Source organism: Microtus pennsylvanicus, chromosome 6, assembly GCF_037038515.1.
Source record: "Microtus pennsylvanicus isolate mMicPen1 chromosome 6, mMicPen1.hap1, whole genome shotgun sequence".
In the NCBI taxonomy this organism is placed as follows: Eukaryota; Metazoa; Chordata; class Mammalia; order Rodentia; family Cricetidae; genus Microtus; species Microtus pennsylvanicus.
The window spans coordinates 88287606-88308818 of NC_134584.1; the positions used below are offsets into that span (position 1 = coordinate 88287606).

The 21213-nt window shown below is 42.3% G+C and overlaps 1 protein-coding gene across 8 annotated transcripts in view; it reads left to right on the forward strand.

Moving 5' to 3' along the window:
• The window catches only part of Phkb (phosphorylase kinase regulatory subunit beta), a 174183-nt gene that overhangs the window by 145793 nt on the left and 7177 nt on the right, over positions 1-21213 (forward strand). For all 8 annotated transcript variants that reach the window (XM_075976785.1, XM_075976787.1, XM_075976790.1 and 5 more), the window contains 2 exons: positions 9682-9816; positions 14908-15037. In XM_075976785.1, coding sequence (XP_075832900.1) covers positions 9682-9816; positions 14908-15037 — 265 coding nt within the window. The remainder of the gene's footprint in view (positions 1-9681; positions 9817-14907; positions 15038-21213) is intronic.

Genomic DNA, 21213 nt, shown 5'->3' on the forward strand with positions numbered 1-21213 from the left:
CTCTCGGGAGCAGATGCCTCAGAGAGACACCATGCTCCCGGCTCCTGGGCAGACAGATGCGATTCAGCTCCGACCCAGGATGGACATAGGCTAGAATCTTCCTGGTAAGCGCACCTTGGGATGCAACACAGATGATTAGAAATGGGCTAAATTAATATATGAGAATTAGCCTAGAAGAGGCTAGATAAAAATGGGCCAAGCAATGTTTAAATGAATACAGTTTGTGTGTTGTTATTTCGGGCATAACCTAGCAGGCGGCCGGGATGCTGGGGATACAGCCCCGCCGCTCTTATCACTACAGGAAAGAAGGCAAAAGACTGTTTTAACATGATACAAAGAACAAACAGAGCAATTACCTGCTTCAGTATTTGACACATAAAGCCATTGTGTCCTGAGTTAAGCATTCTGTAGTTAAGGCAAGAAAAGCTGCAACTACAAGTTAGACCAAGTACCTTCTAGGTAGTCACTCCCTGGGTCAAACCTCCTGTCAAGTCCTTGAAGAAGGTGAATAGGTTTGAATTCTTTGACCTTTGGTCAGGGTGGGATGGATCTACCTCTGTGGGCCTTCTCAAAACCAAAACCACCAAGTAACCACACCCTAGGTCAAGATATCTTGTTTGTAGCCACACCTTAAGTCAGACCTCTGGTCAATAACCTTGAAAGAGCAAGAGTAGGCTCAAGCTCTCTGGCTTTCGTTCCTAACCTAGAGTCTTTTGGGGAAGTGTAAGTAGGGTGACGACCTCTGTGGTCCTACTCCTTTACAGCTTTGTAGCCCTGGGAGGGTGCTGGGCCTGCCCAACCTTCCTCCACATCATCCTCACTGCTCTATGGAAGAAGGAAATGCTTCAAAAACTATGGCAACCCATAAAGTGTATTATAAGTGGCATATAAATACACGCTTACCAAAACAGTCAGATCAATCATATCCAAACATATAGAATAACAGATGTTGGAAAGAATACACATTCCCTATTTGTTGAGTACGAATGCATGGGTATGTAAGTATGAATAAGGACACTGTTTCTGCTCTGCTTGACCCTGGATTGTTGATTAAAAAATATCTTTGCAGTTTCTCATATCAATTTCTTCTTGAAATAAGCAATCTTTACCTTTATATTTATGTGTTTGAGAGAGAGCAAGAGAGACAGAGATGGTTTCCCCATTCCACCATGTAGGTCTCAGGGACTGAGCTGAGGCTTTCAAGTTTGGTGGCAAGGGCCTTTATTTTATTTTCCTTTGTATCATTTATTGCTTTCCAACTTCTTAGTTTTTATTTCAGACAGTTACCAAAGTGTAGACACTCATGTGGTAATAGCTACTTGTCCTTACTCTCTGCAACACCATGAGTATACCGTAAGTAATCAATTCTTTGTCTATGATTAGACCAGTAACTAGGACCTGTAGCTTACTCCTGCTACCCAGAGTCATGAGGAAGTATGATATTGCACACTGCTGGTCCAAATAAAGATTTGAAGTGTGGTTGCCGTTAAACTCAGGTTGATTTCATACCATCATGAAGCTATACATTGAAAATGTCTAAGGTTATAATGAAACATAAACAATTGAGATTTTACTCCTTTACTTATGAGACAAGAAATGCAGATGAATTGAAACTGATTCTAAGTCCTCGCTCTGCTTCAAGAGATAGAGTAAGGCTGTCTTAAAGGTGGAGTTCTTAGAATAAGCTTTTCCCTTCTGATACTGGAAATTACCTCTGGCAAAGTAGCCTTTTGTCATGTTAACCACACTTAAACAAAACAAAACTGTAAAATACAAATCTTTCTACTATCTATATTGTCTAAGTCGAGATCTATATTGTCTTAATCAAACTATAAGAAGAGCTTAAAATGATTTATCTGGCCATATTTCCAAGGTCACTATTTGCAACAGTTTCCTGGTGTACCAGGGAGTTCTGATCTGTCAGCTGGCAGGAGTCTTCACCCGGGTGACATTTTCCTCTCTGGGCCTCCAGTTCACACATTAATCTTCGCAGTGGTGGCTTTTCCTTCTGGGACTTCAGTTTACATGTTTGTCTCTTTTTATTTACCTCATACTCAGTAAGTTTTTACTAAGATCTCTACTCCTTTAGGTGACCGCCCTCCCCTGTACACACCTTTAACTGTTGCCTGCTGGTACAAACATATGTTTCGTTATAAATTAGGTCCTGGAACAGTTTTGATTGGCTTAAAATTGGTGAACAAATTATTCACACAGTTTTTGAAGGCCAAATTCTTTGTAAATTGTTGAACCTGTAGCTGCTTCTAAGCTATTAATTAATTGTAGAATTTTTTTTTAAATGGAAGATTTAAAGTGAAATTACCTGGCGCTAGTGAGAAGGAAACACGGAACACGCAACAAACCCACTTAGGGGTTTATTAGAGGGGGTGTGCACAGGCCTGGGGAAGTCAGTGTGCAGAGAGAGAGAGAGAGAGAGAGAGGGAGAGAGAGAGGGAGAGAGAGAGAGCGCATCCAGCTTTTAAAAGCTGCCTAGCCTGTGCGCACAGAGGGTTGACTTGACTACATCATATACAGATAACGGGGCTCATGCAGGCACGCAAGGGCTTAGCTGAGTCATAACATGGATGAGGCAACCACACCGCACTTGAGTCACGTGGGGGCCCTTAGGCACTTCTGCCTGAGGGCTTGTCTGCACATGCGTGGCCCTAGAACCCGGAAGTATCGGCCTTATTGTGACTGAAATCATAACATAAAGAAAGTAATTTTTTGATTATTTAGATGATGGTAGCATCTCAGATGGGTATTCTTGTCTGAAATTTTCAGTTATTTTCTTCTAATGTTAATATTCTTGAAATGCCAGCATCCACTAGGCATGTGCTTTAATCCTGTTACTTCTTATCCTCAGTTCCCACGGGCTGCCCACACTTCTATCTGTGCTTTAACCTTCCTGTGCCTTCTCCAAGGTTTCTTGATCCACATCACACATTGCCCAGTGTTTTCCCCCCTCTCCACGGTTAATCCTGCTGGTGAGGCATCTTCAGCTTTCCTGTGAAGAGAATCAGCCTGCTCACAGGGACGCTACCCTAGCCTTATAATGATTTGATTTGCTGTCTCATTATTGATTTGTGTGCCAGCCTTCATGTTAAAATAGATCAAGTTCCTGACAGGCCATTACTGTAAAGACCTGCAATCAACTGCTTTCTACTGTAGGCCTGTCAGTCAGGCTTTACTAGGAGAAACCCTGGGGATGTGTGCTATCAGGCCCTTCTCAGCTCGCCTTTCGTGTTGCCTTGGCATTCTGTAAGCAACCGTGACCCAGGTGAGTCCTGTCTGATGTCCAAGGAGGCCACTGTAGATCACGTCTTTGGTGCTCAGAGAAGGCCACCAGTGTCAAAGATTCAGACTTTAGCATTGTTGGGGCAATGGAAGAGAGTTTATTAGCATCATTTTGGTACCTTTGAGTTGAAGAACCTTTGATGGGAGGTGAGGAAGTGAGGTGACAACTGCCCCACCCTGTTCTGATGATTAGGTTTGGGACCAAGGGAGTGAGTCACGGGGCAGGGCACTCCAGTTTTGTGACCAGAAGCTCAGTCGCTTCATCATACGGTTACACTCTCTACCTTAGTGTGAATCAGGCCAAAAGTCCTCCCTTGTAACTTCTCCACTTCCTGTTCCCTGGAATCTTAGACATCTTGGACTGCCACAGTAAAAATCTCACAGGTAAAGTGACTTAAATAGTCAGATTTAATTTTCTCACTGTTTCTGGAAGTTCAGGGTCCTGGCATCATTTGATCTGGCTCTGGTGAAGAGTCTCCCAGTGGCCAGGTACTCTCTCACTAAGGTTCCTGTGAACTCAACTAACCCTAGTACCTCCAAAGGCCCTGGCTCCAGGTGTGCTTCCACTGGGACCAGGGCTTCAAGGCAGGGATTTAAAGGGGTAGTGTTACAGCGTAGCAAAGAGCATGGTTTAGGAGACTGACAGTGTGGACAGTCATTTACTGTGCTGTTTAAGCACAAATATCAGTCCTTATTCTCTTGAAATAATATGCAAACAATTGCTAACATGGTTTCTTGCCCAGGACCAGGACTATTATTTCTGGCTTGTGTTTTCAGAAGGCGTCAGCTGAGTGTATTGTGCGGTGTCAGTTACCTGTGCTTTTTTCACTGCCGCGCCTTGAGGAGGGCGTGCTTTTAAATAGCATGCTGGCACATAAAGTGGTGCCCTTTGCTCACTCACCACAGGAGTGTATTCAGGCAAACCTGTTGTCTGGACAGTTGTGGAGAACTCCTCCAGCTGTCCTTAGGGAGGACATTCTCATCCTCCAGCCAACCGTGAATGTCTGAAGCCTGATCCGTCAGTCGTGTGTGCCTGCCACTTTCTCATTTGCTTATTGACAAATTGAACGTGTCTCTGGTTCTTCAGGCAGTGGTCCAAGGATAAGCATCATTCTCCTGACCTCCCGCGTTTTTCTGTTTTTCTTTCCCCCACTTTGGGAATTAAATGCTTTTATTGCTGGAATTGCCACATCCTTTGTGACCTTGGCAATGGGAATGAAGACAAGAAGTAGAGACTCCTGTGGACTTTTAAACTATTAGTAGTCCTGGATAAAATGTCTCTTGATCTTCTCCTTTAAGTAAGCCCCTTTATTATTCCTTTCCCATTGGCATGTGATTGTTACAGTGGTACTGGGTCACAACCTTCTGATCTTCACGGTGTCACACTGAGTAATTTGCTTTCTCTGAGTCTCTGACACTGTCCTTAGTACTTTATGTGCAATGTTGTTTCCTGTTTTTATTTTAGTCTTTCTAAAAAATGATATAAAAATTAGTCTTTACTAACATTTTTATGATTCTTTAGACTTTCAAAGGGCCTTTTAAAATATATATATGGCCTTATTTATTCTGCAGTGTAGTAAGTTAGATGAGAAATAGTAATATCCCCATTTGAAAAGTAACTCAACAGTAGGGCACAGTTGGTAAGTGATGGGTTTTGTTATTGTTTTAGTTTTCATTCTTTAACTGGAGCTGTGTTTTAAAAACTTATTTATTTTAATTCTTTGACAGTTTTATACATTTGAATAATGGATTTGGGTCATTTGCGCACACACTCCCCCATACATTCTTCCCCCCACCCACCCCTCCTGTAGTGCCCTATGAAATCAAAATAAAAAAAAATAGATCACATACTTCCTGTAAAAGGAGAATGCATTTTTGTTTCCTGGCCACCCAGACCTGAATAATCGCACAGAAACTATATTAATTACAACACTGTTCAGCCAATTACTCAGGCATATTTCTAGGTAACTCTTTCATCTTAAATTAACCCATTTCTATTAATCTGAGTATTCCCACAAGACGGTGGCTTACCGGAAAGGTTCTGAGTCCTTCTCCTTCAGCAGCTATGTGGTGTCTCTTTGACTCCATCTTCTCTTTCACTATTTTTCTGCTCAGATTTCCCGCCTGGCTTTGCTTTGCTAAGCCATTGGCCAACAGCTTCAACCAATGGTAATAAAACATATTCAGTCATACAGAGGGGAATTCCACATCAACTTCTGACATATAATGCCACAGGATATACATTACCATTCCAAAATGTAGGGAAGGTAGCACAGTGAATTACTGGACCAAAGCAAGACCATCTTGGCAAACTCCAAACTCTACATCTCCATGTTTGATGTCAAAAACTCTTCAGAGCTCCAACTCCTTTCAGCTTTGTTAACTGCAACACACTGCTCTCTCTTGGACTGGTTCCACTCCCTGTTAGCAGCTTTCCTTGGCAGGTATCCCAAGACTGGTGTCTCCAGTATCTTGGGGTCTACCAGGCAACCCAGACTTTATCTCCTCAGCTTCATGCAATGGCCTCTCTTGGCCTCCATTCCAGGACACCCTTGATGCATGCCTGGCCTCAGCAGCTTTCCTTAATCATGGAGGAATATTACACAGCCCCTCTCTTCTGTCCTAAAAGCCAGAACCATGTGGCCAAAGCTATCAAGTTCTACTATTTGTTGGAGCTAGAACACGCCCCCTCATTGAATTACCTCTTCACCAGCTTTCTATTTTCCATGGTTACCGTCACTGCCTAAGCTTGGCAGGAAGTATAGCAGCACACAGGCAGACATAGTGCTGGAGAGATAGCTGAGAGTTCCATATCTTGATCTACAAGAAGTGAACTGAGACAAACTTCCTCTAACAATGCCACTCCCTGTGAGCACTGGGGGCCATTACATCCAAACTCCCATAGCTCTTGACCAGGTTTAAAGTAGCGGGTATGGCCTTCCTCCAGTGAGGCAGGCCTCATGTGCTTTACAAAAGTGCTTTGCCACCCACTCCCGCAGTAGCCAGGCCACCGTGCACCAGTGGACACATCTTGCCTGGCAGGTTGGTATTGTAGCCACAGAGTCCACAGCTGTGTGGAAGTGCTGATGCTCTTTCTTCCTCTGGAGCCTCCATAGTACTTCAGGCATCATGGAAGCCAGTCAGCAGAGCGGAGACTTGCAGCTCAGTCCCAGCATGATTTCTCTGTGTGGCGTCTTCAACAATTGGCTCCTACCATCTAGCTCAATGGGCAACCAGGAGCAGTGGCAATTGCCTATTCTATTTTGGAAGCTTCTGGGACATTCCAACCCCCACTCGTAAGGAGGAAAACCACATCTGACACTGGGGTAGTAACTTGTGGCCTCTGGGAAGAGCGGTACCCATTTATACAGGGTGCTTCTGTTCAAATTTTTTAAACTATGTTTTTTAATCAGCTTACTCTAAAATAATAGGTTCACATAAAGGCATTTCTAACATGCTTAGTTTTGGTTAATCTTTCCCTTCAGCTTTTCCTCTCTCCAATTTCCATATCCTATCCTTGCTTAAGCCTCTCCATCCCCTAACTACTTCCATATATTCTGTATATTTTTCTATGTCCCCGTCCCCTAAGCCGCCCTCTCTATTGACCCTTTCTTAGCTTCCTGACCTCTAAAGACACTACAAGTTAAACGTACTAGAGGTCAAAGGTAGGCTCTACAAACGAGAGCAGTCATGTTGTGTTTGTCTATCTGGGCCTGGGACTACTTCACTTGGTATATTTCCCAGTAATATCCGTTTTCCTCAGAATTTCAGAATTCCATTTTTCTTTGCACCTGAATAAACTCTAGTGTGCCACTTACACATGTGAGTGTGGCAATCATCACATCTGCCATTGAGTGTTTTGACATTCATTCCTGAGTATCTTAGAGAGAAGGTGTAGTCTTTTTGAAAGGGGTTTATAGCCAGACATGGTGGCTCACACTCGTAATCCAAATACATGAGAGAGTAAGACAGAAGATTATCACAAGTTCAATGCCAGCTTGGTCTACATAGGCCAACCTCAAAGTCTGTCTCAAACATGCATACATACATACATTCTGTTTCTGTTGTTGTTCATTTTGTTGGCGGTTTGGTTTTTGTTTTGGTTTGATTCATGGTCTTACCATATAGCCCAGACTTGCCTCAAAGTCAGGGTCCTCCTGCCTCTACTTGCTAAGCACCAAAAGTACTGTGTGTACCACTGCTCAACTAGCATGATTTCTTAACCACAGTGCTGTTATCAGACCCAAAATTAACATCACCAAACATCCGATTTCTAGCCCCCAAAGGACTTTTTGCCTCCTCTTTAAAACAAGGCCACACATGGCATTTTTAGTACATATCTGCAGCCATGTAGTCTAGAAGAGTACCTTCCACTCCATGGTTCTTTTTTATCCCATTGGCTTTCTAAGAGACCAGAGTACAGGTTTTCCATTGCATGGCTCAATAATGGGCCATTACTCTAAGCTACTGCAAATATAAAATTTAGCATTAAAATGAAAGGAAAATAAAGTAGAATTATAAGTAACTTTAAGTTAAACTTATGTAGACTATAAAAAAAGGTTCAGTCTGTTGAGAATTTTTAATTAAAATGTTTGTAACAATTTTATAAGAAATTTTAACATCAAAGCATCCAAAATGACTGTGTTCTTGTGACTGTTATGCTTGTATACCATTTTAGCAAATATAGTCTCTAATACAGGCGGTGAACAAGTCAAGAAATTCTACTTTTTGCCAGATAGAAAAACTTCTTCGTTCACTTTTCAGCTGATTTAAAGAAATACGCCAAGGCTTAGGGAACATTAAGGAAGAGGGGGAAGGAAGAAAGAGCTGGAGGGTGGAGAAGCCGCTATGAAATGCTATCTCTGGATGTGACATGGCCACTGTACTCGTGATTTCAGTGTAGGTGTGCTGAACAAGATCAAGCCACCAAACCATGTTATCAGTCCACACTGCAACAGACGGCACTAACTGGACTCACTAGGTCATGACATGAGTGGGGATGAGGACGTCTGGAGGCAGCTGGGGTGGACAAAATCAAACCCTGTAATGATTTTTAGTGCATTGTTAACATCCTGTCCTTGTGTTCTGGGTTTTCCCTTACTGAAACAAAATATGTGAATCACTTTACAAAGACAAAACTTGTTTTGGCTCACAGTGTTGAAGGTTTTTGTCCATAGTCAGTTGTCTCCATTGCTGTTGGGCCTGAGGCAAGCAGCACAACACAGCAGCGTCACTTGGCAGAGTGAATCTTGGCACTCAAGAGACACTAAGCAGAAAGGGGAAGGTCCCATCTTGGACATGATCCCATGACCAGAAAACCCACTCCAGGACCCTCCTCTTAAAGTTTCTACCAGTTCTCAGTCATATGGAGTGCATCAGGGGTGTGTGTGTGTGTGTGTGTGTGTGTGTGTGTGTGTGTATGCATGTGGTGATGGGGTGGGAGTCAGATCCAAGTGAGCAATTTGTTTCTCTCAAGCCAAGCATTTTATGGTGTGTACTCAAATTTCTGGTATCCAGAAAGAACAGCAATAGGAGAGAGGAGAAGTGAGAATTGTCTTCATCTGAGACCACAGAGACTGGAAGTCACAGACCCGAGACTCTTGGCCTGTGGCCTGTGGCCTGTGGCTTGGCCCAGCACACAGGGACCTAAACCTTGTCGCCTGCACCTCTTGCTCACCTGGGGTGGTTTAAAGTTTTTCTCCCATCCTTTGCACTGAGACATTAAACTCTTCCCACGAAGGAGGTCATTGTTGTTTTACAAACCAGCTTTGGCAGAAAGACTGTATCTTTTGACTATATCGGCCTTAAGTTTTCACCTCTGTGCCCATAGTAGCCTGGTGGGTTGTTCTTCAAGGGGGTACAGACAGAGAAAGACAGTCCTCTGCCTGGGGCAGTGCTTTTTCTGTAACACACTGCTGCAGTTAGGTTGCAACTCACTGCCCCTTGTATTCCAAACACAGGCAATGACTTATGAGGTTAAAAAAGAAATTTGTATTTTTAGAAATCATCGTTATTCTTGTCATTCCCAGGAAGAGACTTTTATATGATAGCGCATCTCAGCCCTATCTTGAGAGGAATCGTCTGCGGGCTGTTTGGTTGCAGCTTGTTTCCTGCAGCAGCTACAGACACGATTACAGGGCAATAGTGAGTCTGACCTGGAAGGAATCTAAGTGCTTAGCTTTCCCCATGTCTTACAACTAATTGCATGTTTAAAAGCATCCTTAAGATTCTGATCAGGTCACAGTCTGGATGAAAGAAATATCAGTGATGCAGGAAATGGAAATGGCCTTTTCCTCATTCCGCTATGGATGCGTCAATACTGTGAAGGGTGTTGCCGGAAGCAGCACCAGGTGATTGCATTTGAAGAGTTCTCTGTTCTTGCTTCAGGTGGATCATCCATGCCATGGAGTATGAACTACAGATCCGTGGTGGAGATGAGCCGGCCGTGGACTTGTATCAGCTCTCGCCCAGTGAGGTTAAACAGCTGCTCCTAGACATTCTCCAGCCTCAGCAGAGTGGAAGGTAATAGAGGCTTTTGTTTCCTGTAGACACGGAAAGACACAGAAACATCTGATTTTTTAGCTGATATGGATGAGAAATTAGTATGACATCAATAAGAAATTTAAGACGCTAGGCAGGGTGGCATTATACCTATGATCCCAGCACTTATGATGCTGAGACAAAATGATTGTGTGGGCTTTCTGGTGAGTACCATGAGTACCAGACTGGCCAAAACAGAAGGAGGCTCAGCAGAACATGAGGCCACCTTCCCAGCCAGACAGCATGGACACGGATGAATCGAAATGTCTGGATTTATGATTCTGTGTTGATTTGCATTTTATATTTTTTCCAGGTATAGTTTATAACACTGTCCTTTTTTTTATTATCAGTGCACTATATAACACTTTATACAACTTTGATTAAATTTTTGTATGGAATTTTATAGTATTTGGCATCTCCTCCCAACACTTTGGCAGAATTTGGGTTTAGTAGCATTATGGAGATGTGCTGCCTGACCCTGTCTCCCTAAGTAGACTATAAGCATCAGACATAAATCCTTCCATATAGTTCACTTAGAAGAAAAACAAAAAAAAAAGTGTTTGTGGATTGCCTTGAATTTAATATGTTTAATTCCAGAACGAACAGTAGTGTAATTATATTATATTAATTATATATATGTACATAGATAGATAGATAGATAGATAGATAGATAGATAGATAGATAGATAGATTATAGATATGTGCCTCGCTGTCTTCTCTAACAATAGATTTGAACAAACAAGTGAGTCTCCTTGTCATAGGACAGTTGACATTATAAGATGTTGGTTGTAAATGTAACGGCATCATAGTGACGTCCCAAGAGCCGTTTTCTGAGCTCCATGTGGAAAAGCTAGCGAGAGAACTGGAAAACATAAAAGAAAAGCTTTCTCAGATGGTTTTAACCGGGGGCATAGCTTCTGTGAGTAAAACAGTGTGGTAAACAGATGGCCCTAGGCAGGAAAGACAGCAGAGATGAGCCTTCCATAAACACACATTTGGGATCCACTACATGGGAACATTGCCATCACAAGTCACTGCATCAAGAATGGACTTTTAAAATAAATTCTTTTCATAACTGGATCAGTATTTGCAAACAGATAAAATCAGATACTTGTTATGGCAGCACAACCACCTCCAAGTAGACTAGAGGTCGGCGTGTGGAGCATGGGACAGAGAAGACAACACTGGTGAATTTCTCTCTAACCTTGGTGTGGGAAAGACCTTAAGTAGGATTTAACCCAAAGGTAGGATGAGAAACAACTAGCAAAGCTTATCAGATTTTAAATAACATTATTTTTAATGCAAAGCTAATCTCAAAAGAAAACCAAGAAACTAGATCCAAACATGTTCTGAAGAGTTAGTATCCAAGAATTCTTAAGAACTGAGAGATAACCACCCCAGACCAAAATGGAGGGGAACATCAACAATATGTACATTTTATAAAAAATGGCCTTTGACTATTTTAAAAGATGTTCATATTAATATACAATTAGAGCCGTTTCTGGGGCATGCCAAGAGACTTCTTACCTGTCTCAGCGCCCAAGTTAGAGCAGATGCCGAGCATTTGCCAAGGCTGTGAGGAGAAGGACCTGCTGTGTAGTTGGGGTACAACCCTGCTGGTGGAATTTGACATCAGAGAACTCTGCTTCAACTCAGGTCCTTTTAGTAAATACAACATGAAAATGTGTGTGCATAAGATCATTGACTAGATCATTGCTTATAACTGAAAATGTTAGTATTTCTACAACCTGACTGTCCATACACAAGAAATGATTGGAACATAATATGGTATGCTACACAAGAGTACTGTGTGCCTTTGAAAAATGAAATTCTAAGATATATTGTAAGATGAAACAGCAAGATGCAAAAGAATGTCAGTTCTTAGTTTTAAAAACGTATGCATTTATTTGTGCAGAAGAAATACAGGAAGAATAAGTCAGAAACTCCTGCAGCTAGTGCTACCCGGGAAGGGTAAGAAGGAATGGGAATGGTGAAGCCGGTACAGCGGGACAGAGTAAGCACAGCGTAAGCCTTTCCCCACTGACCTCTTAAGTGGTGGGGTGTTACATGCGCCCAGAATTAAGTAATGCATTAAAATCAGTCCATATATGGAAGAGCTCACAGTAGAGCGGAAACCAACAAATAAGCCCGGCTCCCACAGTGAGTGCCACACTGAGGAGGGTGGCAAAGCCAGCGGCCCTGTCAAAGCATTCCTTTGGCTAGACGCCGAAAGTCTGAATAAGCCAAACCACACACAAACGCTGCCTCCTGTTAAAGCTTGCTTCTCGCCAATGTTTGTTCACTAGCAGTCTGAATTTCATGTATACATGTATTAAGATTGAATAAATGAGTAAGTGTATTATGACTGAAAAGGAGATTTCTCACTGTTAGTGGCCATTCCTATAAAATGTGGGGGGGAGGGGAGTAGGTTAATTTGAGTTGACAAACCAATATGAAGTCATGGTTTTGCGCTGATAAATACAGAAAGGAACATAGGTCTGTGTTTGTGCATATGCATCCATGTGTTTCCTAGTTCTGTCTACTGAGATGCCCTAGGAGCCGTGAAACTGCCACAGTAGTGAGCAAACCTGAAGCAGTTGCATTCTAAACATTGCAATGAAAGAATTGGCCCTTTTCGGAGAAATGGTTGATTTCAGAGGAAGACAGGAAAAAATACGAGGAAAAAAAATGTAAGCCAGGAGCATCTTTGTGCCAGAAAGAAAAAAAAAAGGCATCTCAATATACCCCAGGGATGTGCAGGTGGACACTACAGAGTCTGGAAGAGGCTCTTGGGACCCCAACTGAGATGTGGTTTTTGTTTGTTTTTTCCAAACGGGTACCTAATCATTTGTGTAGAAAAAATACACATAGACTAGTAATAGATTATAAACAGATAAGCTGATAGAGATCAGTGAATGGTGGAGAAGGGACTCCACCTAAGGCAGAATCTAATTAAGTTCAGATAGACGGATGGGAACAGAAAATGATCACTGAGAAAATGTAGCAGTAGCTGCAGGCCAGAGCCATTGCTAGAAGAAACGTGGAGTGAGAGCTCACACAGCCTCTGAGTATTTCTCTCCAACTTCCTTCTGTACAATAGCACAGGGAAAACAAGCAATTTTATATAGGGGACAAACCTGATGCCTCCCTTAACCCAAGTGATGAGGATGACATCGCTGGTGATAAGGCTTCACTTCCGTACACCCTCATATGGGGCTGACCCTGTATCTCTTCCCCAAAATGCGTTATTTCACAAGAAACCACTATAGAACCCAATCAGAGGAAAATCCTGAGACAGCAGATATTGCTAAACTATGAGAGCTTAAAACAAACAAATAAGTAAAGAATTACCACAAATTCAAGGAGCCCCCAGGACATGGAAACTCAATGACACAGGCCATCCTGAACTGGAGCCTAACTTGGTAGAATGTCAAGAAGGCTCACGGATAAATTTCTGTTATTGTATGGCTTTTAATTTCTTGGTGCCAATGGTTAAGCCATGATTATATATGATGATATGACTGGAAGAGGGCTTGAGTAAAGAGGTAGAAGAAATTGGCATTATTTTTGTGACTTCTGTAAGTATAAAGTTTTTCAAAATGAAATGACAGTTTTAAAGGAGGCTGAAGAAATGATTTGGCCATTAAGAGCACTGGCTGCTCCTACAGATGACCTGACTCCATTCCCAGCACCCACATGGTAGCTCACAACAGTCAGGGAATCCAGTGCCCTCTTCTGGCATCAGCCCTGCACATAGTGCACAAGCATACATACAGGTGAAACGCCCATACAGATTAATAATTAATAATAATATCTTCTAAAAGAACTTCCCAGCTCCATTACGAGTAATCTCTTGTTCTTTTTATGTTCTAAACAAATGCTCCTTTTATAGTATTAGCATAACTTCATAGAGCTCTGAAATATATTCCTGTTGTTGTCACCATTTTTTAACCATATTTAAGGAATATGGTTAAAAACCAAGTGCAGAGGGTATTCAGTTAGCAAAGGAAAACATTATCAAGGAACCACTAGATCATTGACCTTGTTGCCTTTTAACAAAACACTGAAAGCAATAGTGTAAGTCCGGGTCTGTGGATGGAAACTTGAGCCATCCGGAAAAGGCTCCTCCTAATTACTAAATTTATCAAATTGCAGTGGTATTCTGCCACAGAAAAAGTGTCTTTAGCTGTTTACTCGGTCCTACACAGCCACTTTTGTACTTAGAAATATTGTCAGTCTGTTGATCCTGACACATCTTGCATGTGATAATTGTTTATTTCAATCTGTCTTTTTTAAGGACCTTGTGTAAATAGACACACGCGGACACATGGACACACAAAACACACACACACACACACACAATTTTTTAGCTTCTATAAAATTATACTGTGTCATTGTGTATTCTTTAAAAACAAAGGAGGTTCTGAACCTTTGGCAGTTTTGAATGGTATATTAGGTTAATATCTACTCTAGAATTTAAGTTTATTATTATAATTCTGGTCATAACTTTGATGTATAAGATTATCTGGTTGGCATTTAAGATTTTATGTCTAGTTTTTTGGGCTGAGTCTTTAGCCTTATTTAAATAGACATTCTTATTTAATAAAAAGATTTAAAATAAGATCATTTCATTTTGTATGAGCGTATACATGCATATATAAGTAGCTATGTAATACTTTTCTGAACATTCGCTCGTTCATTTCTTACCAAATATTTGTTGAGCCAACTCTGGGGAGGATCTATAGGATCTATCTATATGATTCCCATGGCTTTCTGGTGCTTGTTTTTTATTAATGTGAGAACAGTATAAATAACTGTGACGCTGGTTGTGCCCATTTTTGATGTGGGAAATCATCTGACGATGTAGTAAACAGCTCATAGCTTGCTGGAGAACATGGTTTTGCCTGCTAATGCCTTAAGCTGTGGCGCTCCCCTCCTTTGGCTCCTGCACTAAACATGCACATATGCACCACTGAAGTGTTCACTCTTGCTCACTCAGTTGGCGCACAGAACCCTGCTCTCTCCGAGAACAAACTTGATTTTCAATATTACAACTTTTCCTCTGTTCTGCAGATGCTGGCTGGATAGACGTCAGATTGATGGGTCATTGAATAGAACTCCCCCGGGGTTCTACGACCGAGTATGGCAGATCCTGGAACGCACACCCAATGGTATAGTTGTAGCCGGGAAGCATTTGCCACAGGTAAAGTTCACTTAATTCGGGAGAAAGGACCAAGAGGAGGGAAGGGATTCTCTCCTCTCTGCACTGCAGACAACTCTTCTTCTTTGCAAACATTCTTTGTTCTAAGAATGTTCAAACTGGGGTGCTCAAGACAGAATAAAATGCCAGAAAATAAGTCATCATTTGCTATGATAAACACCATAACCAAAAGCATCTTGTGAGGGAAAGGGCTTATTTCATCTCAGTGTTTAGTCCACCATGAAGGAAAGTCAGGGCAGGCGCTCAAGACAGGAACTGAAAGAGGAACAGAGGAATGCTGTTTACTGCCTTGCTCCCCATGGCTTGCTCAGCCTTCCTTTTTTTTTTTTTTTTTGACTTGCTTTTTATTTATTCTGTGTGTCCTTCACATCAAACATCTCGGTCCCATTCACTTCCCATCCCTGTGTATCCACCCTCTGCCCTTGCAGCCACCCCCCCCCCCAATAAACTTTAAAAGAAAAAAAGAAAAGAAGTGGCTGGAATCTCATCATGGAAGCTGTAGTGTGACACAGTGAGTCACACATTAACCCCTTTGTTCATGTGTCTTTACTTGCAAGTGTTCATTGCAAAGAGTTATTGGTCTGGTTTGAGGCTTCTACTTTTTGCTACACTACCGATGCTCTTGGTTATCCTGTTGCTGTCCTGTGTCATGGAGATCCTGCATCTTTGGGTCTGCAGGACCGAGCCCTTCATGTGTTCCAGCAGATCACAGATGGAGTGGATATTGGGATGGGCCAACTCATAATCCTGGTTCTGGGCCTGAGTGGTTGCTGGGTTGGTTAGCTCAGCAGCTCTTCCTAGTCCACCACCAGGGTGAGCATTGCTTTAACCCTTTGCAGCAATAAGCAAGGGGCGGGCCAGTTCTTCATTCATATCCCCAGGGTTGGATCTCCTACACTTACACCTTCAAGGCCAGCTCTACTGTGTTGTCAGGGGTGGCATTTGGGCTAGATCTCCTGCTCTTAGGCCCTCAGGTCAGCTCTCCCACCTGCCCCAGGCATTGATGAGGTAGGGGGCTTCTCTCCCCTACCCATGCCACCACATGGTAGATGAGTAATGGGGACAGCTCTCCCATGCTCACAACTTCGGGGTATACTCATCCACACCCCCACACCTCGGCCAACAGGGTTGTCTCTATTGTGTTGCCCAGGTGAGGTACAGGACTGGCTCTCCCAGGTGTTGCAGTTGCTGGCAGGTGGGTCAGCCTGCTTTCTTACATAACTCGGACCACTGGCCCCAGGGGTGGTGGCATAGCCCACAGGGAGCTGGCCCCTCTACATCAGTTATTAATCAGGAAAATGCCCCCCAACATACACACAAATTTGCCTACTGGCCAATCTGATGGAGGCAAATTTTCAGTTGATGGTCCCTCTTCCCAGATTACCGTGGCTTGTCCTAAATTGACAGAAACTAACTGCACATGGTGTTAGCTTTACTTCAAGTCATGGTATCTCTTCACCGCTAAGGGGTGGGCCAGTGCTGGGGCCTCCCAGACATAAAACATGTGCTGAAAGCAGTAGATCCAGCCTAGCAATGCAGAGTGGCCTTATGGTGTGTGGTTCAGGGAAGCACTGCTGAGACATAGCACTGGGCTGCAGTCTTTCAGGTTCCTTGTGGTGCGACTTATTGATGGTGTTGAGGAACTGCTGACTCTCCTGTGCATGGATAGTTTTCTTGATTATATAAAATGGCCTGCTTCTTTGATGTGATATCATTTATTTAGTCCTGGTATTTAACTCACTCCTCTTATGCAGAAGCAGAAATAGAGTACTGTATCTGCTTCTAGTATTGAAACTTTAACCACATTAATTTTGAGGTAGCTCTTTATATGAAAAGGAACAGTCTCAGATGTACCAATATGTATTTTGCTTGTATAGACGCAAGAGTGTGGAACAACTCACAAGAAATTGGTAGTGTTCTTCTCAGGAGGAGGTTCTAGGATCTGCTGTGGACTCGGCAATGAAACCCCTTAGCCATTCAAAGTTTGAATTAAGTCACAAGTCTATTTCTTACTCAAAAACTGAATTCAAAAGTTGGTTGCTCTAAAGCCAGACGGTGGTGCATGCCTTTAATTCCAGCACTTGGGAGGCAGAGGCAGGTGAATCTCTGTGAGTTCGAGGCCAGCCTGGTCTACAAGAGCTAGTTCAGGATAGGCTCCCAAGCTACAGAGAAACCCTGTCTTGAAAAACAAAACAAAACAAAAGTTGGTTGCTCTAGCCTTCCTCAGCTGCCGTGTGGCTGCTGCTCTGGCCAGCCTGTCTCCTGACAGCCATGGCAGCGCCTCTGCTGTCAGCCCCGATGCTGCTCCTCCCTGCCCTCATTGGCAGTGCAGTGTCTCTGCCCCACCACCCGCCCCACTGCCCCTATCGTGTTCCATTTGATTCTGTGATAGCTTCAGTTATGTTTAGCAGACTCTCTTTGCATTAAAAATATGTACATATATATTATGTAGTGTTTTGTTTTACAAACTCAAGTGGCATTTAGTTTTGGTAACCTTCATTTTCTCCCTTCCTTCTTTCTTTCTTTCTTTCTTTCCTTCCTTCCTTCCTTTTTTATCAATTTTTAAAGTTAGGATACAGAGCACTGAGTTTTATTATTGGATTTTCATACTTTGTTCTCATTCATTTTCCTCCCCCACTGCCCTCTTCCATGCCTGCTTCCCCCTCTGGCTAATCCCCTTCCTTCTCCAGATAGTCCCTTCTTCTGCTTTTAATCTATTACACCTTCCCTTTCCTCGCTTGCTCAAGATTTCTTTCTCCCCTCTCATGATCCACTTTCCAGTTTTATTATATATGATGTGTGTACATTATGTAGATACACACACACAGTATAGTTCACCTGGCTTTGTGTGTAAAAGAAAACATGAGGTCTGTCTAAGTCAGTCTTACATCTCTTAATATAATAATTTCTGGTTTGATTCATTTTCTTTGTCTTTTTGTTTTAGTTATTTTTTAGGTTAATATACAAAGTAATGAGTTTCATCACAGTATCTTGGTGCATGTCTTAGTTCTGCTCCTCAACTACACTCCCTGTATACCCTTACCCCTCAAGATGGCTCCCTTTCTTCCCGCCTTCTGCTTTCTTATTACATGTATTCTGTTACCCTCCCCACTTCCCCGTCTCTTAAGATCTCTTTCTCCTTTCTCATAATCTGCTTCTTATTTTTGTGGCACCTGCCCACGCGCACGCGCGCGCATACACACACACACACACACATTTAAATCTAGGTTCTCTATATGAGAGAAGTAATTCAAAATTTGTCTTTCTGAGTCTGGCCTAACAAAACCTTCCTAGTTTCATCAATTTTGATGCAAATGTTATGACAGTTTTCTTATTTCTGTTGTATCTTTATCTAATGGAGCTATGAGAGCAATGCCAGCTTCCTGGAATGAATTTGAAAATAAGAAAAATCTATTTTATGAAATGATTTGAGAAGCATTGGCATTAGGTTTTACTTAAAGGTTTAGGAGAATTTGACAGTGAATCCATCCATTCCTGCACTTTTCAATGGGGACTTTTGCTGCTTCAGGTTCATTGATTGTTATAGACCAGAGTTATTCTAAGTATTGCTCTTTTAGTCTCTGTTCATTAATTTCTGCCCTGCTCTGTATTATTTATTTCCATATGTTACTTTGGGATTTAGAATATTGTTTTTTTCTAACCATGTGGTGCATAATTAGGTCATTTATTTGAAATCTTTTATTTATTTATTTTTCTTATTTTTCACTATGTATATTGTATTTATCAGATTTCTCTAGGGTAACAGAACTTAAAGAATATGTCTCTGCATGCGTATGTATATGTGTGTATGTATGTATGTATGTATGTATGTGTATAACTGGGATTTTTTTTTAGAAAGACTTAATGGCAGAAGTCCAGCTAATCTAACAATGGCTGGCTGTGAATGGAAAGTTCAAAAAAAATCATTTAGTCTACAAGGCTGAATCTTCAGCATTGCTAGAATCCCAAAGAAGTAGGCTCTAATGCCAGTGAAGGGATGGACTTGCCAGCAAGGTGAGAGTAAGCAGGCAAAGATCAAAAACTTTCTTCTTCCATGTCCTTATTATAGGCTTCCAGCAGAAGGTGCAGACCAGGTTAGAGGTGTGTTTTCCAGCCTCAATACCTAGACTAAGGAATGTGCCTTCCAGCCTCAACACCTAGACTAAGGAATGTGTCTTCCCCCAGCCTCAACACCTAGACTAAGGAATGTGTCTTCCCCCAGCCTCAACACCTAGACTAAGGAATGTGCCTTCCAGCCTCAACACCTAGACTAAGGAATGTGTCTTCCAGCCCCAACACCTAGACTAAGGAATGTGTCTTCCAGCCTCAACACCTAGACTAAGGAATGTGTCTTCCAGCCTCAACACCTAGACTAAAGAATGTGTCTTCCAGCCTCAACACCTAGACTAAGGAATGTGTTTTCCAGCCTCAACACCTAGACTAAGGAATGTGTCTTCCAGCCTCAACACCTAGACTAAGGAATGTGTCTTCCCCCAGCCTCAACACCTAGACTAAGGAATGTGTCTTCCAGCCTCAACACCTAGACTAAGGAATGTGTTTTCCAGCCTCAACACCTAGACTAAGGAATGTGCCTTCCCCCAGCCTATATACTGTATCTTTATCAAACCCTAAAGAGAAATAACAGTAAGCCAAAGAACAGCCTTAAAGATGTTAGGTCAAGGTGCAGTAGCCCATGAGCTGGGAAGGAATGGGCTACATTTTCCTAATTAGAGCACTCACATTATCCTTTATGAAACATGAAGGACTAGGCAGGCTTTAGTAGTAAATTAAGAACAGAGCGATGAAGTATGCACACACTGCCCGTCACTCTCCTCAAATTAAACATCTGATCCTGATTCATAGTCAACAGCCTGTGAGAGGAGACAAGTCATAACAAGGTAAGCACACTGGTAGTGTGCTTGGAATAATCACAGTGTAGGTTAACTTAAAAACACATCTGGATCTACACAGAAGAATCCATAACTGCTAGACATTTTGAACTAACCCTATCCCTAACAAACATAAATTAAAATACCTACTTATGTAAATTAATACATTCAAATAAATAGAAGTATTTAGTGAAAGAAAGTCATTTTTAGAAGTTAAAGAGATAGTACCATAAGGGAAAGATGAAAGACAAATTTAAAGAACCTCAAGATTGGGAATTAAAGGCGTGTCTTTTCCAAGCTTGAAAGATCTGCATTAAAGGCCTGTGTGGTGGGTATGTACACATGAGTGTGGGTGCCCACAGAGGCCAGAGGTGCCAGATTGCCATTGGTGCTGGCTGTGAGCCACCTGACATGGTGCTGGGAGTGGAGCTCAGTTCCTCTGGAAGAACAATATGTGTTCTTAACCACTGAGCCACCTCTCCAACCACCCCTTCATGTAAGTGTCGTGTAACCTTTCTTCTTTAGAACTGCCTGACCTGTGTCTCAAAGGTTCTGCTAAATTGTACTTTCTTTTTCATTTGAGTCTAGAAATTTATAATTTTCCCCTTGATTTCCTCAACAAACATCTGGTCATTCAGGTGTTGTTCATTCTCTCCATGTTCGTGCAGTTTCTATAGTTCTTCTTGCTGCTGATTTCTAGTTTTAGTGCAGTTTGGTGTGATAAGACACAAGAAGTTATTTTCATTCTTTTGTATTTGGTAAGACTTGACTTGTGGCCTAGAATGTGATCTGGTTTTTAGCAAGTTTCATAAGCTGCTGAGAAAACTATGCATTCTGTTGGGTGGATGTTCTGACATATCTTTTATTTGATCTCTGTTGTAGTTTAATCTCTCTTGGTTTCACTTCGTGCTGCTCTGATAAACAAGAGTAGCTAAAGAGAGGAAGGTGTATTTGGCTCACAGCTGCAGGCTGTGGCCGTCATTGCAGGGCAGGCAAGTGGCAGGGACTGAAAGCAGGTGATCACATTCTCTCCGTCGTAGAGAGCAGAGCCGTGAATCACTGTGTGCATGCTAGCATTCTGTTCTCTTTTCATCTCATATACATTCCAGCATCCCCAGTGCAGGGAACGGTGTTACCCACAGCGGACAAGTCTTCCCATCAGCCAAGATAGCTCCCCCCCACACACACAGACATGCCTACAGGCTGACTTAATGTAGAAAAGTCCTTCACTGAGACTCCAAGGTCAGGCTGACAATTAAAACTAGCTAT